At 41.2% G+C, this 16,299-nt stretch overlaps 1 protein-coding gene across 5 annotated transcripts in view; it reads left to right on the top strand.

The window, feature by feature from the left end:
* Positions 1–16,299, top strand: part of ITGAM (integrin subunit alpha M) — a 55,527-nt gene that overhangs the window by 2,986 nt on the left and 36,242 nt on the right. For 4 of the 5 annotated variants that reach the window (XM_034988799.1, XM_034988796.1, XM_034988797.1 and 1 more), the window contains exons 3-5: positions 11,456–11,559; positions 11,861–11,931; positions 12,076–12,193. The exons of the other annotated variant lie outside the window; for it this stretch is intronic. In XM_034988799.1, the coding sequence (XP_034844690.1) occupies positions 11,456–11,559; positions 11,861–11,931; positions 12,076–12,193 (293 nt within the window). The remainder of the gene's footprint in view (positions 1–11,455; positions 11,560–11,860; positions 11,932–12,075; positions 12,194–16,299) is intronic. 5 annotated transcript variants of the gene reach the window in all.

Below are 16,299 nucleotides of genomic sequence, written 5' to 3'. Positions count from 1 at the left end.
GACTTTCTCTGCTTGACTTATTTCACTTAGCATAATCTCCTCCAGTCTCATCCATGTTGATATAAAAGTTGGGTATTCATCCTTTCTGATGGCTGAGTAATATTCCATTGTATATATGGACCACATCTTCTTTATCCATTCATCTGTTGAAGGGCATCTCGGCTCTTTCCACAGTTTGGCTATTGTGGACATTGCTACTATGAACATTGGGGTGCATATGGCCCTTCTTTTCACTACATATGTGTCTTTGGGGTAAATACCCAGGAGTGCTATTGCTGGATCATAGGGTAGCTCTATTTTTAACTTTTTGAGGCACCTCCACACTGTTTTCCAAAGTGGCTGTACCGACTTGCATTCCCACCAACAGTGTAAGAGGGTTCCCCTTTCTCCACAACCTCTCCAACATTTGTTGTTTCTTTCCCTGTCCATTTTTGACATTCTAACTGGTGTAAGGTGGTATCTCAATGTGGTTTTGATTTGAATTTCCCTGATGGCTAATGATGATGAACAGTTTTTCATGTGTCTGTTAGCCATTTGTATGTTTTCTTTGGAGAAGTGTCTGTTCATATCTTCTGCCCACTTTTGGACTTGATTATTTGTTTTTTGGGTGTTGAGTTTGAGAAGTTGTTTATAGATCTTGGATACCAGCCCTTTATCTGTAGTGTTAATTACAAATATCTTCTCCCATTCTGTGGGTTGCCTCTTTGTTTTGTTGACTGTTTCCTTTGCTGTGCAGAAGCTTTTTATCTTGAGGAAGTCCCAGAAGTTCATTTTTGCTTTTGTTTCACTAGCGTTTGGAGATGTATCTTGAAAGAAGTTGCTGTGGGCGATGTCAAAGAGGTTACTGCCTATGTTCTCCTCTAGGATTTTGATGGATTCTGTCTCACATTGAGGTCTTTCATCCACTTTGAGTTTATCTTTGTGAATGGTGTTAGAGAATGATCGAGTTTCATTCTTCTGCATGTGGCTGTCCAATTTTCCCAGCACCATTTATTGAAGAGACTGTCTTTTTTCCATTGCATGTTTTTTCCTGCTTTGTCAAAGATTAGTTGACCATAAAGTTGAGGGTCCATTTCTGGGCTCTCTGTTCTGTTCCATTGGTCTATATGTCTGTTTTTGTGCCAGTACCATGCTGTCTTGGTGATCACTGCTTTGTAATATAGCTTGAAATCGGGCAACGTGATGCCTCCAGCTTTGTTTCTCTTTTTCAACATTTCCTTGGTGATTCGGGGTCTTTTCTGATTCCATACAAATTTTAGGATTGTTTGTTCCAGCACTTTGAAAAATGTGATTGGAATTTTGATCAGGATGGCATTGAAGGTATAGATTGCTCTTGGTAGCATAGACATTTTAACAATGTTTATTCTTCCGATCCGTGAGCATGGAATGTTTTTCCACCTTTTTGTGTCTTCTTCAATTTCTTTCATAAGTGTTCTGTAGTTCCTAGAGTATGGATCCTTTACCTCTTTGGTTAGGTTTATTCCGACGTATCTTATGGTTTTTGGTGCTGTTGTAAATGGAATCATTTCTCTAATTTCTCTTTGTACAGTTGCGTTGTTAGTGTATAAGAAAGCAACTGATTTCTGTGCATTGATTTTGTATCCTGCCACATTACTGAATTGCTGTATGAGTTCTAGTACTTTGGGGTTGGAGTCTTTTGGGTTTTCCACATAAAGTATCATGTCATCTGCGAAAAGAGAGAGTTTGACTTCTTCTGCACTTATTTTTAAATGAGAGATGTATTTCCTTTTCTGTGAACACCTTTTTCTTATCTGTTGCCCATTTTTCTTTCTTTTTTTTCTTATTGGTTTGTAGGAGCTTTAACTATATTGAGGAAAGTAGTCTGTGGCACGAGTTGCTAATCTCCCTCTGCCCAGTTTATTGTTTGTCTTTTGACTTTGCTTGTGGTAGTTTATCATGTACAGAAATGTTTTTATTTAAATTCAATTAGCCAACATATAGTACATCATTAGTTTCAGATGTAGAGTTCAGTAATTCATCAGTTACATATAATACCCAGTGCTCATCACATCATGTGCTCTCCTTAATGCCAGTCACCCAGGTACACCATCCCCCACCCACCTCCCCTCCAGCAATCCTCAGTTTGTTGCCTATACTTAAGAGTCTCTCATTGTTTGTCTCCCTCTCTGATTTCTTCCCAGTCAGTTTTTTTTTTTTTAAGATTTTATTTATTTGACAGAGAAAGAGAGAGACAGCGAGAGAGGGAACACAAAAGGGGGAGTGGGAGAGGGAGAAGCAGGCTTCCTGAGCCTGATGCAGAGCTCGATCCCAGGACCCTGGGATCATGAGCTGAGCCAAAGGCAGACGCTTAACGACTGAGCCACCCAGGTGCCCCTCTTCCCATTCAGTTTTCCCTCCCTTCTTCTATGATCTTCTGCACTATTTCTTATATTCCACATGTGAGTGAAACTGTATGATAATTGTCTTTCTCTGATTGGCTTATTTTGCTCAGCATAATACCCTCCAGTTCCATCCACGTTGATGTAAATGGTAAGATTTCATCCTTTTTGATGGCTGAGTAATATTCCACTGTATATGTATACCACATCTTCTTTATCCATTCATCTGTGGATGGACATCTGGGCTTTTTCCATAGTTTGGCTATTGTGGACATTGCTGCTATAGACATTGGGGTGCAGGTACCCCTTCAGATCACTATGTTTGTATCTTGAGGTAAATACCTAGTAGTGTGATTGCTGGGTCGTAGGGTAGCTCTATTTTTAACTTCTTTAGGAACTTCTATACTGTTTTCCAGAGTGGCTGTACCATTTGCATTCCCACCAACAGTGTAAGAGGGTTCCCTTTTCACCACATCCTCACTAACATTTGTTGTTTCCTGACTTGTTAATTTTAGCCATTCTGACTGGTGTGAGGTGGTATCTCATTGTGGTTTTGATTTGTATTTCACTGATGCCCAGTGATGTAGAGCACTTTTTTCATGTGTCTGTTGGCCACTTGCACATACAGAAAAAATTTAAAAGGTTTTAATTTAAATTCCAGGTGGTTAACATACAGTGTTGTATTAGTTTCAGGTGTACAATATAGTGATTCAACACTTCCATACAACACCCAGTGCTCATCAGAAGTGCACTCCTTAATCCCCATCACTTATTTAATCCATCCCCCTACCCCTCTCCCTTCTAGTCACCATCAGTTTGTTCTCTGTAGTTGAGTCTGTTTCTTGGTTTGCCTCTGTTTTTTTTTTTTTTTTGGTCCCTTTGCTCATTTGCTTGGCTTCTTAAATTCCACATATGAGTGAAATCATATGGTATTTGTCTTTCTCTGATTGACTTCTTTCACTTAGCATAATATTGTCTAGCTCATCCATGTCATTGCAAATGGCAAGATTTCATTCTTATGGTTGAGTAATATTCCATTGTATGTATATACCATAACTTCTTTTTTTTTTTTTTAAAGGCTTTATTTGTAAGTTATCTCTACACCCAACATCGGGCTCAAACTCACAACCCCAATATCAAGAGGCACATGCTCCACTGACTGAGCCAGTCATGCACCCCAATATACCACATCTTCTTTGTCCATTCATCAATCGATGGACATATGGGCTCTTTTCATAGTTTGGCTATTGTAGATAGTGCTGGTATAAACATTGGGATGCATGTATCCCTTTGAATTAGTATTTTTGTATTCCTTGGGCAAATACCCAATAGTGCAATTGCTGGATGTAGGGTAGTTCTATTTTTTAACTTTTTGAAGAACCTCCATGCTGTTTTCCAGAGTGGCTGCACCAGTTTGCATTCCTACCAACAGTGCAAGAGGATTCCCCTTTCTCCATATCCTTTCAACACCTGTTGTTTCTTGTGTTTTTTTGATTTTAGCCATGCTTCAGGTGTAAGGTATATCTCATTGTTTTTTTGTTTTTTTTTGGATTTAGCAATGCTTTTATTTAAAAAAATTTTTTTAAATTATTATGTTATGTTAATCACCATACATTACATCATTAGTTTTCGATGTAGTGTTCCATGATTCATTGTTTGCATATAACACCCAGTGCTCCATGCAGAACGTGACCTCTTTAATACCCATCACCAGACTAACCCATTCCCTCACCCCTCCCCTCTAGAACCCTCAGTTTGTTTCTCAGAGTCCATAGTCTCTCATGGTTCGTCCCCTCCTCCGATTTTCCCCCCTTCATTTTTCCCTTCCTGTTATCTTTTTCTTTTCTTTTTTTTTTTTAAACACATAATGTATTATTTGTTTCAGAGGTACAGGTCTGTGATTCATCAGTCTTACACAATTCACAGCGCTCACCATAGCACATATCCTCCCCAATGTCTATCACCCAGCCACCACATCCCTCCCACCCCCCACCACTCCAGCAACCCTCAGTTTGTTTCCTGAGATTAAGAATTCCTTATATCAGTGAGATCATATGATACATGTCTTTCTCTGATTGACTTATTTCGTTCAGCATAATACCCTCCAGTTCCATCCACGTCATTGCAAATGGCAAGATCTCATTCCTTTTGATGGCTGCATAATATTCCATTGTGTGTGTGTGTGTGTGTGTATACATATATATATATATATATGTATATATATATATCACATCTTCTTTATCCATTCATCTGTCGATGGACATCTTGGCTTTTTCCATAGTTTGGCTATTGTGGACATTGCTGCTATAAACATCGGGGTGCACATACCCCTTCAGATCACTACATTTGTATCTTTGGGGTAACTACCCAGTAGTGCAATTACTGGATCATATGGTAGCTCTATTTTCAACTTTTTCAGGAACCTCCATAGTGTTTTCCAGAGTGACTGCACCAGCTTGCAGTCCCACCAACAGTGTAGGAGGGTTCCCCTTTCTCCACATCCCCACCAACATCTGTTGTTTCCTGACTTGTTAATTTTAGCCATTCTGACTGATGTGAGGTGATATCTCACTGAGGTTTTGATTTGGATTTCCCTGATGCCAAGAGATGTTGAACACTTTTTCATATGTCTGTTGGCCATTTGTTTGGAAAAATGTTCCATTTCTTTGGAAAAATGTCTGTTCATGTCTTCTGCCCATTTCTTGATTGGATCATTTGTTCTTTGGGTGTTGAGTTTAAGAAGTTCTTTATAAATTTTGGATACTAGCCCATTATCTGATATGTCATTTGCAAATACCTTCTCCCATTCTGTCGGTTGTCTTTTGGTTTTGTTGACTGTTTCTTTTGCTGTGCAAAAGCTTTGTATCTTGATGAAGTCTCAATAGTTCATTTTTTCCCTTGCTTCCCTAGCCTTTGGCGATGTTTCTAGGAAGAAGTTGCTGTGGCTGAGTTCGAAGAGGTTGCTGCCTATGTTCTCCTTTAGGATTTTGATGGACTCCTGTCTCACATTGAGGTCTTTCAACCATTTTGAGTCTATTTTTGTGTGTGGTGTAAGGAAATGGTCCAGTTTCATTCTTCTGCATGTGGCTGTCCAATTTTCCCAACACCATTTGTTGAAGAGACTGTTTTTGTTCCATTGGACATTCTTTCCTGCTTTGCCGAAGATTAGTTGACCATAGAGTTGAGGGTCGATTTCTGGGCTCTCTATTCTGTTCCATTGATCTATGTGTCTGTTTTTGTGCCAGTACCATAATGTCTTGACAATGACAGTTTTGTAATAGAGCTTGAAGTCCGGAATTGTGATGCCACCAGCTTTGCTTTTCTTTTTCAACATTCCTCTGGCTATTCGGGGTCTTTTCTGTTTCCATAAAAATTTTAGGATTATTTGTTCCATTTCTTTGAAAAAAGTGGATGGTGTTTTGATGGGGATTGCATTGAATGTGTAGATTGCTCTAGGTAGCATCGACATCTTCACCATATTTGTTCTTCCAATCCATGAGCATGGGATATTTTTCCATTTCTTTGTGTCTTACTCAATTTCTTTCATGAGTATTTTACAGTTTTCTGAGTACAGATTCTTTGCCTCTTTGGTTAGATTTATTCCTAGGTATCTTATGGTTTTGGATGCAATTATAAATGGGATCGACTCCTTAACTTCTCTTTTTTCTGTCTTGTTGTTGGTGTATAGGAATGCCACTGATTTCTGTGCATTGAATTTATATCCTGCCACTTGACTGAATTCCTGTATGAGTTCTAGCAGTTTTGGGGTGGAGTCTTTTGGGTTTTCCACATAAAGTATCATATTATCTGCAAAGAGTGAGAGTTTGACTTCTTCTTTGCCGATTTGGATGCCTTTTATTTCTTTCTGTTGTCTGATTGCTGTGGCTAGGACTTCTAATACTATGTTGAATAGCAGTGGTGATAGTGGACATCCCTGCCATGTTCCTGACCTTAGGGGGAAAGCCCTCAGTTTTTCCCCATTGAGAATGATATTCGCTGGGGTTTTTTCATAGATGGCTTTTATGATATTGAGGTATGTACCCCCTATCTCTATACTCTGAAGAATTTTGATCAAGAAAGGATGCTGTACTTTGTCAAATGCTTTTTCTGTATCTATTGAGAGGATCATATGGTTCTTGTTCTTTCTTTTATTAATGCATTGTATCACATTGATTGATTTGTGGATGTTGAACCAACCTTGAAGCCCAAGGATAAATCCCACTTGGTCGTGGTGAATAATCATTTTAATGTACTGTTGGATCCTATTGGCTAGTATTTGGAGAGAATTTTTGCATCCATGTTCATCGAGGATATTGGTCTGTAATTCTCCTTTTTGATGGGGTCTTTGTCTGGTTTTGGGATCAAGGTAATGGTGGCCTCATAAAACGAGTTTGGAAGTTTTCCTTCCATTTCTATTTTTTGGAACAGTTTCAGAAGAATAGTTATTAATTTTTTAAATGTTTGGTAGAATTCCCCTGGGAAGCCATCTGGCCCTGGGCTTTTGTTTGTTGAGAGATTTTTGATGACTGCTTCAATTTCCTTAGTGGTTATAGGTCTGTTCAGGTTTTCTATTTCTTCCTGGTTCAGTTTTGGTAGTTGATACATCTCTAGGAATGCATCCATTTCTTCCAGATTATCTAATTTGCTGCCATGTAGTTGCTCACAATATGTTCTTATAATTGTTTGTATTTCTTTGGTGTTGGTTGTGATCTCTCCTCTTTCATTCATGATTTTGTTGATTTGGGTCATTTCTCTTTTCTTTTTGATAAGTCTGGCCAGGGGTTTATCAATCTTGTCAATTCTTTCAAAGGACCAGCTCCTAGTTTCACTGATCTGTTCTACTGCTCTTTTGGTTTCTATTTCATTGATTTCTGCTCTGATCTTTATTATTTCTCTTCTCCTGCTGGGTTTAGGCTTTATTTGCTGCTCTTTCTCCAGCTCCTTTAAGTGTAGGGGTAGGTTGTGTATTTGAGACCTTTCTTGTTTCTTGAGAAAGGCTTGTATTGCTATATACTTTCCTCGTAGGACTGCCTTTGCTGTATCCCAAAGATTTTGAACAGTTGTGTTTTCATTTTCATTGGTTTCCATGAATTTTTTTAATTCTTCTTTAATTTCCTGGTTGACCCTTTCATTCTTTAGTAGGATGCTCATTAGCTTCCATGTATTTGAGTTCTTTCCGACTTTCCTCTTGTGATTGAGTTCTAGTTTCAAAGCACTGGGGTCTGAAAATATTCAGGGAATGATCCCAATCCTTTGGTACTGGTTGAGACCTGATTTGTGACTTAGGATGTGATCTATTCTGGAGAATGTGCCATGGGCACTAGTGAAGAATGTGTATTTTATTGCTTTGGGATGGAATTTTCTGAATATATCTGTGAAGTACATTTGGTCCAGTGTGTCATTTGAAGTCTTTATTTCCTTGTTGATCTTTTGTGTAGATGATCTGCCCATTACAGTGGGGGGTGTGTGTTAAAGTCCCCTACTATTATTATATTGTTGTCGATGTGTTTCCTTGCTTTTGTTATTAATTGGCTTTTGTAATTGGCTTCTCCCATGTTAGGGGCATAGATATTTACAATTGTTAGATCTTCTGGTTGGATAGACCCTTTATGAATGATATAGTGTACCTCATCATCTCTTATTACAGTCTTTGGTTTAAAATCTAATTTGTCTGGTATAAGGATTGCAACCTCAGCTTTCTTTTGGTGTCCATTAGCATGGTAAATGGTTTTCCACCCCCTCACTTTCAATCTGGAGGTGTCTTTGGGTCTAAAATGAGTCTCTGGCAGACAGCATATTGAAGGGTCTTTTTTTTTATCCAATCTGATAGCCTGTGTCTTTTGATTGGGGCATTTAGCCCATTTACATTCAGGGTAACTATTGAAAGATAGGAATTTAGTGCCATTGTATTGCCTGTAAGGTGACTGTTACTGTATATTGTGTGTGTTCCTTTCTGGTCTATGTTACTTTTAGGCTCTCTCTTTGCTTAGAGGACCCCTTTCAATATTTCTTGTAGGGCTGGTTTTGTGTTTGCAAATTCCTTTAGTTTTTGTTTGTCCTGGAAGCTTTTTATCTCTCCTTCTATTTTCAGTGACAGCCTAGCTGGATATAGTATTCTTGGCTGCATTTTTTTTTCATTTAGTGCTCTGAATATACCTTGCCAGTCCTTTCTGGCCTGCCAGGTCTCTGGGATAGGTCTGTTGCCAATCTAATGTTTCTACCATTGTAGGTTACATATCTCTTCTTCCAAGCTGCTTTCAGGATTTTCTCTTTGTCTCTGAGACTCGTAAGTTTTACTATTAGATGTCGGGGTGTTGACCTAATTTTATTGATTTTGAGAGGGGTTCTCTGTGCCTCCTGGATTTTGATGCCTTTTTCCTTCCCCAACTTAGGGAAGTTCTCTGCTATAATTTGCTCCAATATACCTTCTGCCCCCCTCTCTCTTTCTTCTTCTTCTGGGATCACAATTATCCTAATATTGTTTCATCTTATGGTATAACTTATCTCTCGAATTCTGCCCTCGTGATCCAGTAGTTGTTTATCTCTCTTTTTGTCAGCTTCTTTATTTTCCATCATTTATTCTTCTATATCACTAATTCTCTCTTCTGCCTCATTTATCCTAGCAGTTAGAGCCTCCATTTTTGATTGCACTTCATTAATAGCCCTTTTGATTTCAACTTGGTTAGATTTTAGTTCTTTTATTTCTCCAGAAAGGGTTTCTCTAATAACTTCCTTCCTTTTTGAAGCCCAGCTAGTATCTTTAAAATCATCATTCTGAACTCTAGTTCTGACATCATACTAATGTCTGTATTGATTAGGTCCCTGGCAGTCGGTACTGCCTCTTGTTCTCTTTGTTGAGGTGATTTTTTCCGTCTTGTCATTTTGTCCAGAGAATAGATGAATGAGAGAACAAAATGCTAACAGGGTAACAATGTCCCCAGAAAATATACACTAAAGAAATCAGGAAAGACCTGAAACTGGGGGAAAAGAAAGGGAAAGAGAAAAGAAAAAAGAAAAGAAAAAGATAAAACCAAACCAAACCAAACCAAAACAAAACAAAACAAAAAAACAGAATATGATTAAAAATGATCAGGCTGGTGCATAGATCAGTGCCACACACTAGATTTTGGGCATATTTTGGTCTGTTAGAAGAAAGTGTCTCCCAAAATTTTAAAGAAAGAACAACTTATATATGTACAAAAATAAGGGTTAATATGACGAAGGGATGGAATATGACTGTAAAGATGAAAATTACAAAAGATTTTATAAAAGGGATTGATAAGATAAGAAGTTGGTTGAAAAAAGAAAGAAGAGGATTTAAAAAAAAAAAGGGAGAGTATATGATCAGGCAGGAGACTAGAACAAAGCCATACACTAGAGATTTAGGGTATATTTTGATCTGTTAGAAGAAACTGTATCCCAAAATTTTAAAGAGAGAACAACTTATATATATACCAAAAATAAGGGTAACTACTATGAAGGGATAGAATATGACTCTAAAAATGAAAAATAAAAAAGATTTTTAAAAAAACGGATTGATAAGACGTTGGTTGAAAAAGGGAAAAAGAAAAATTCAAACAAAAAGTTAAAAAAAATTAACTTTGGAAGACTAAAGAATCATGGAAAAAAGCCATGAATTCTATGTGCAGTATTCCCCTAGTGCTGGAGTTCTGCCATTGTCATTGATTGGTAAATTTGGTCTTGGCTGGCTGTTCTTGCTGATCTTCTGGGGGAGGGGCCTGTTGCCATGGTTCCCAAATGTCTTTGCCCGAGGCAGAATTGCCCCGCCCTCGCCGGTCCTGGCTAAGTAATCTGCTCAGGTTTGCTCTCGGGAGCTTTTGTTCCCTGAACGCTTTCCGTACAGCTTTGCAGGACAAGAGTGAAAATGGCGGCCTCCCAATCTCTGCCCCAGAGGAGCCGAGAACTCAGGGCCCTGCTCCTCGGTGAGCCCCCAGAGAAAAGCAGTCAGTCACTCCTGTCTCCCCAGTCTCCGGCCGCACTCCGTGCTCACCCGGCCTGTGACCGAGCGTTTTTATCTCCGGCACCCGACCCCGGGTGGAGTCTCCAAACCCAGCAGATCCCTGCAGTGTGCTCCTGCGCCCCTCCTCCCAGGGGAGGAAGGGGAGTCTCCCCGGATCTGCCGCTTGTTGGGTCCCTGCTGGAAGAGCAGTGGCCCGACTGTGCCGCGGATCATGGTTTATGGCCACCCTGAGCTGAGAGCCTGCTCCTTGGCTCCATCTCTGTAGCCGGTTTCCCCGCTCCAATACCTGGGAGCTCTGCCTCACTCAGGCACCCCCAGTCTTTCTGTGACCCTGAGGGTCCTGAGACCACACTGTCCCGTGAGGGTTCCACACCCGCTTAGCCACTGGAGCGACGTCCCTCAGTGGAGCAGACTTCTAAAAGTTCCGATTTTGTGCTCTGCTGCTCTATCACTTGCTGGTAGTGGCTGATGGAGGCACCCTCCCCCATCGTCTATCTTCCCAAATATTGCCTCGGATTCACTTCTCCACACATCCTACCTTCCAGAAAGTGGTCGCTTTTCTGTTCAGAGAGTTGCTGCTATTCTTTTCTTCGATCTCCTGTTGAGTTTGTAGGTGTTCAGAATGGTTTGATCCCTATCCAGCTGAATTCCTGGGACCAGAGAAAATCCAGGTCTCCTACTCCTCCGCCATCTTGCTCCTCCCCCCCCATTGGGTTTTGATTTGCATTTCCCTGATATCACATACAGAAACTTATTTAAAATGACTGTGGTCTGTGGTTGAATTTATTCATTTTTAAAAATATTTAATTCTAGTATAGTTAACATACAGTGTTATATCAGTTTCAGGTGTATAATATAGGATTCAACAACTTTTAAATGACTTCTTGGTTTTGTGTCATTCTTAGAGAGCCCTTCCCCTTCCAAGATTTAAAATTTTCCCACTTTTTTCTTTGCTGAGTCTTTCTTCCCTTTCTGGGAATTGGGAAGTATATGTGAGGGTTGGCTCTCCTCACTTTCCTCTGGGTGGCCGAACTTCTATGGTCTCCTTCTCTCCCCACATGTCAGAGTTTTCTCTTGTCCCTGAGGTGATTTGTTCCTACCTTACCCCCCCCAGGTTTGTGGTTGGAGCCCCCCAGGAGATAAAGGCTGCCAACCAAACAGGTGGCCTCTACCAGTGTGACTACAGCACGGGCAAGTGTGAGTCCATCCACCTGCAGGGTGAGTCACTGCCCCCCCCGGGACCCAGGGCTAGGTTTCCACCTGTATGTACTTGCCAGGCATTCCTTTTGTTTTGGGGGTGTATGGTTGGGGGCCCAGGTATTCAGCTCCCCAGCCTCTGTGCTGCATACAGACTCTACCTCAGACATCCTCAGGTACCTTGTTCATGTTCCTTTCCTAGGACTTGGGTTCCTCCTTGACCTGTCAGGTCTCCATGTCTCTCAGGTCAAAGTGACCTCTGTTCACCTTCACAGAACCCCTTTTACTCCATGAAGGTGACCATGTATATATGTCTCCTCAGTCCCCCTGGAAGCGGTGAACATGTCTCTGGGCCTGTCTCTGGCATTTGCCACCAGCCCTTTCCGACTGCTGGTGAGTTGTCCTTGGTCATGGGAGTGTCCTGAGGGAAGGTGTTAGGGGCCCATGGCTGCTGGGGCTGTGGTCTGTGGAGGGTAGAGGTGCTGGGGTGAAAGGACAGGAAGCAGGAACAACCCCTCCCACCTGCAACTTCCCCAGGCCTGTGGCCCCACTGTGCACCAAACTTGTAAAGAGAACACCTATGTGAACGGCTTATGCTTCCTGTTTGGACCCAACCTATGGCAGCAGCCCCAGACTTTCCCAGAGAAGCTCAGAGGTAGGTGGCTTTTGGCAGAGAATACAGATGGGCAATGTAAGGGTAAGGGCAGAACTGGGATGGGGGCTGTTTACAGCCTGAGAGTTGACTTAGAGGTCTAGGTGCAGAAGCCGGAGGGAATTGGGCTCCAACAGAGACAGTGGGGGGAGATGCAAGGGTCTTGAACTTTAAGAAAAGTCCTGATATAGCCACTCTTCTTTGTGAGATGATATCCCCCCCATCATCCTTAGAGTAAGTGCCGGAGTCTCCTGATCATAGCTTTTGAGGCTCTCCCAACTTTTCTACTTCAGCCACTGTGCTCCAGGCACTCTGGCTGCCCTTCTTCTCCAAGAATGACACCAAGCTGTCCCTGCCTCATGGCCTTTACACTTACTATTCCTTCAGCCTGGAATGCTCTTCCCTCAGATCTTAGCTGACAACCCATTATTGTCAGCTCAAATGTCACCTCTTCAAAGAGGCCTTTCCTGAGTGGCTCTTATCATTTCCACCATTACTTCCTACCATATTGTCACACTTTATCATCTTCATATCGGCATATACAAATTTTACTTGTTTCTTTTCTGTTTTCTTCTAGAATGTAGGCTTCATGATAGCAGGGATACTGCCTACCTTGTTCATTACTCTATGCCCTTTTATCTATTGCTGCTTAACAAATTGCCCTAAACTTAGCAGCTAAAAACAATAAACGTTAATTATATTATAGTTCCTGTGAATCGGGAATCTGGGCATGGCTTAGCTGGGTGCCTCTGCCTCAGTGTTTTTCATGAAATTGAAGTTAATTTGTTAAACTGGAGCTGTGCTCCCATCTAAAGGCTTGACTGGGGGAAGAATATCCACTTCCAAGCTCATTTACAAGATTGTTGGACTGAGGACCTCAGTTTTCACTGGCTGTTGGCTGGAGGCTTCTCTCAGTTGCTTGTCCCATGAGGCTCCCTATAAAGCAGCTTACATCTGCTCCTCCTAGAGCAGCTGACTTCCCTCAGAGTGAGTAAACAAGGGAGTAGGAGAGCAAGAGAGAGAAAAAATACCCAAGAAAGAAATCAGTCTTTTCATAATCTAATCTCAAGAGTAATAGTACATTACTTCTGCCATCTTATGTTCCTTTGAAGTGAGACAAAAAGTCCATCTCCCACTCAAGAGAAGGTGACTATGTGAGGACGTTATTTCCAGGAGGTTGAGAACCTTGTGCACCACCTTGGTGGCTGCCTATCACACCCTTGTTCCCCAAACATTTTTTGATTGAAAGAGAGTGAGTGAGCGACTGTATCTTTTTTTCTAAACTGCTTTCTGCCACTTCTGTCTTCAACTGCTTGGCCATCCTTTTGCTTGTCTTCAAGTTGGTTCTTTTACCAAGGGCAGATATATCTTCCTTTTATAGTTTTTTTTTTTTCCCCTCAACTCTGCTCCTTTGTACTTTACTCTCAACAGATAACTTTCCTTCCTTCTTCACAAAGAAAATCAAGGTTGTCAGGGATGAACTCCCTCTGCTTACCCCTTCTCCTTGTTCAAATTTTTGCAATGGCAACACTTTTGGCAGTGTCTCACTGGTTTTAGAGGGATACCTGACTGTCTGCCTTTCCATGAATCACTTTTCTATCTGGGCTTTTTTTTTTTTAAATTTTAAGATTTTATTTATTTATTTGACAGAGAGAGAGACAGTGAGAAAAGGAACACAAGCAGGGGGAGTGGGAGAGGGAGAAGCAGGCTTCCCACGGAGCAGGGAGTCTGATGTGGGGCTCGATCCCAGGACCCTGGGATCATGACCTGAGCTGAAGGCAGATGCCCAGTGACTGAGCCACCCAGGCGCCCCCTATCCGGGGTTTTGAGGCTTTATCACATCACCAACTCAAAGCCCACATCCTCAATCATTAATTCTCTCCAGGAGCTTAAATTTCTCCCCCTCCTTTGAATGTAAACATGCTCACACTTACCCATAACTTAAAAACAACCAATCACCAAAATTGATAGCAATGAAAATAACCTTTCTTCTCCCTGGCCTCCTCTACATCTTCTGCTATTTCTCCTTTCTTTCACCACCAAACTTCTTGAAAGAGTTCTCTCCTCTTGTTTCCATTTCCCCCATATCACCATTCTTCACTGTCTGACATCTGGCTTCTGTCCAACCATCATATAAATCTTCCTCTTGCCAATTGCATTTGTGACTCTCTAAATGCCAAATCTCTATTCTGTCCTCATGTTTGCTGACTTTTCTGATGTAACCTACAGATCATCTCTTCCTTCGCCAGACACCTTGGCTCCAGATTTCTCCCCTCTCCTCCCTTCTCTTCCACTCCCCCCTCCCTTCTCTCCTTCCCTCTTGCTTCTTCCCCTGCCAAAGGCTTCTGCTAAACTTCATCTCCAGGCCAACTTCCTCTGCCTTTTTTGCATGGTAGGGGTACCAGGTTACAGCTTCTATTCTTGTCCATGTGTTCTTCCTGCCCAATTACATTCAGTTCTGTGGCTTCAGCTCTTACCCTCACATTTCTGTCTTCAGTCCTCACTCTCAGGATTCCATACTTTTCGTTCTAAAAAACATTTTCAGTTCTTTAAAAATGATTCAAAATTCAAAGCACATAATACTTCTCTCTCTTGGTTCCCACAGCCTACTGTTTTCTTTCTGGGATTCAACCACTGTTACCAGTTTCTTGTGTCTTCTGGAGATACTCTATATTCACAAACATATACATATCTGTAGTCTTCACTTTGTGCCACAAATGGTAGCATGTTGTACACACTTGATTCTTTTCATTTAACATATCTTTGAGATTTTCAAAAAATTTTCTTTTTATATTTTCCATATAAATGTTAGAATCTGCTTATCTATTTTTAAAAAGCCAATACTCCATATGCACCCCAATGTTCATAGCAGCAATGTCTGCAATAGCCAAACTGTGGAAAGAGCCAAGATGCCCTTCAACAGATGAATGGATAAAGAAGATGTGGTCCATATATACAATGGAATAGTACTCAGCCATCAGAAAGGATGAATACCCATCTTTTGCATCAACATGGATGGGACTGGAGGAGATTATGCTAAGTGAAATAAGTCAAGCAGAGAAAGTCAATTATCATATGGTTTCACTTATTTGTGGAACATAAGGAATAGCATGGAGGACATTAGGAGAAGGAAGGGAAAAACGGCGGGGGGGGGGTGGGAATTGGAGGGAGAGATGAACCATGAGAGACTATGGACCCTGAGAAACAAACAGTTTTAGAGGGGAGGGGGGAGGGGGGATTGGTTAGCCCGGTGATGGGTATTAAGGAGGGCATGTACTGCATGGAGCACTGGGTGTTATATGAAAACAATGGATCGTGGATCACCACATCAAAAACCAATGATGTATTGTATGGTGACTAACATAACATAATAAAATTAAAAAAAAAAAGCCAATACTTTTTTTGGGGTAATTTTATTTTTTCAAAGATCATACAGTAAAATTGGCCTTTTTTCTTTTAATGTACAGTTCCCTGAATTTTAAGGTATGTATAGATTTTCACAAAAAACCAACATGAACATGGGGTGCCTGGCTGACTCAGTTGGTAGATCATGTGACTCTTGATCTCCGGGTTGTGAGTTCCAGCCCCATGCTGGTTGTAGAGATTACTTAAAAATAAAATATTTTAAATAAAGATTTTATTTATTTGTCAGAGAGAGAGAGAGAGCACAAGCAGGGGGAGCAGTAGGCAAAGGGAGACGCAGGCTCTCCACTGAGCAAGGAGCCCAATGCAGGACTCTATCCCAGGCCCCTGGGATCATGACCCAAGCCAAAGGCAGACTTAACTGACTGAACCACCCAGGCATCCCTAAAAATAAAATCTTAAAAAAAAAAAAAAACCCAACACGAACAGCATACAAGAGTTCTGTCCCTCCCCTAAAAAAATCCTTCATGCTATCTCTCTTTTTTTAAAAAAAGATTTTATTTATTTATTTGACACAGAGAGAGAGAGTCCAAGCAGGGGGAATGGCAGGCAGAAGGCAAGGGAAAAGCAGACTCCCCACTGAGCAGGGAGCCCAACATGGGGCTCGATCCCAGGACCCTGGGATCATGACCCAAGCCGAAGGCAGACACTTAACTGACTGAGCCACCCAGGGGCCCCTGGTGCTA

Source organism: Mirounga leonina, unplaced genomic scaffold, assembly GCF_011800145.1.
Source record: "Mirounga leonina isolate KUSES-001 unplaced genomic scaffold, KU_Mleo_1.0 Mir_454, whole genome shotgun sequence".
Classification (NCBI taxonomy): domain Eukaryota; kingdom Metazoa; phylum Chordata; class Mammalia; order Carnivora; family Phocidae; genus Mirounga; species Mirounga leonina.
This window is presented reverse-complemented; position numbering and strand designations above follow the sequence as displayed.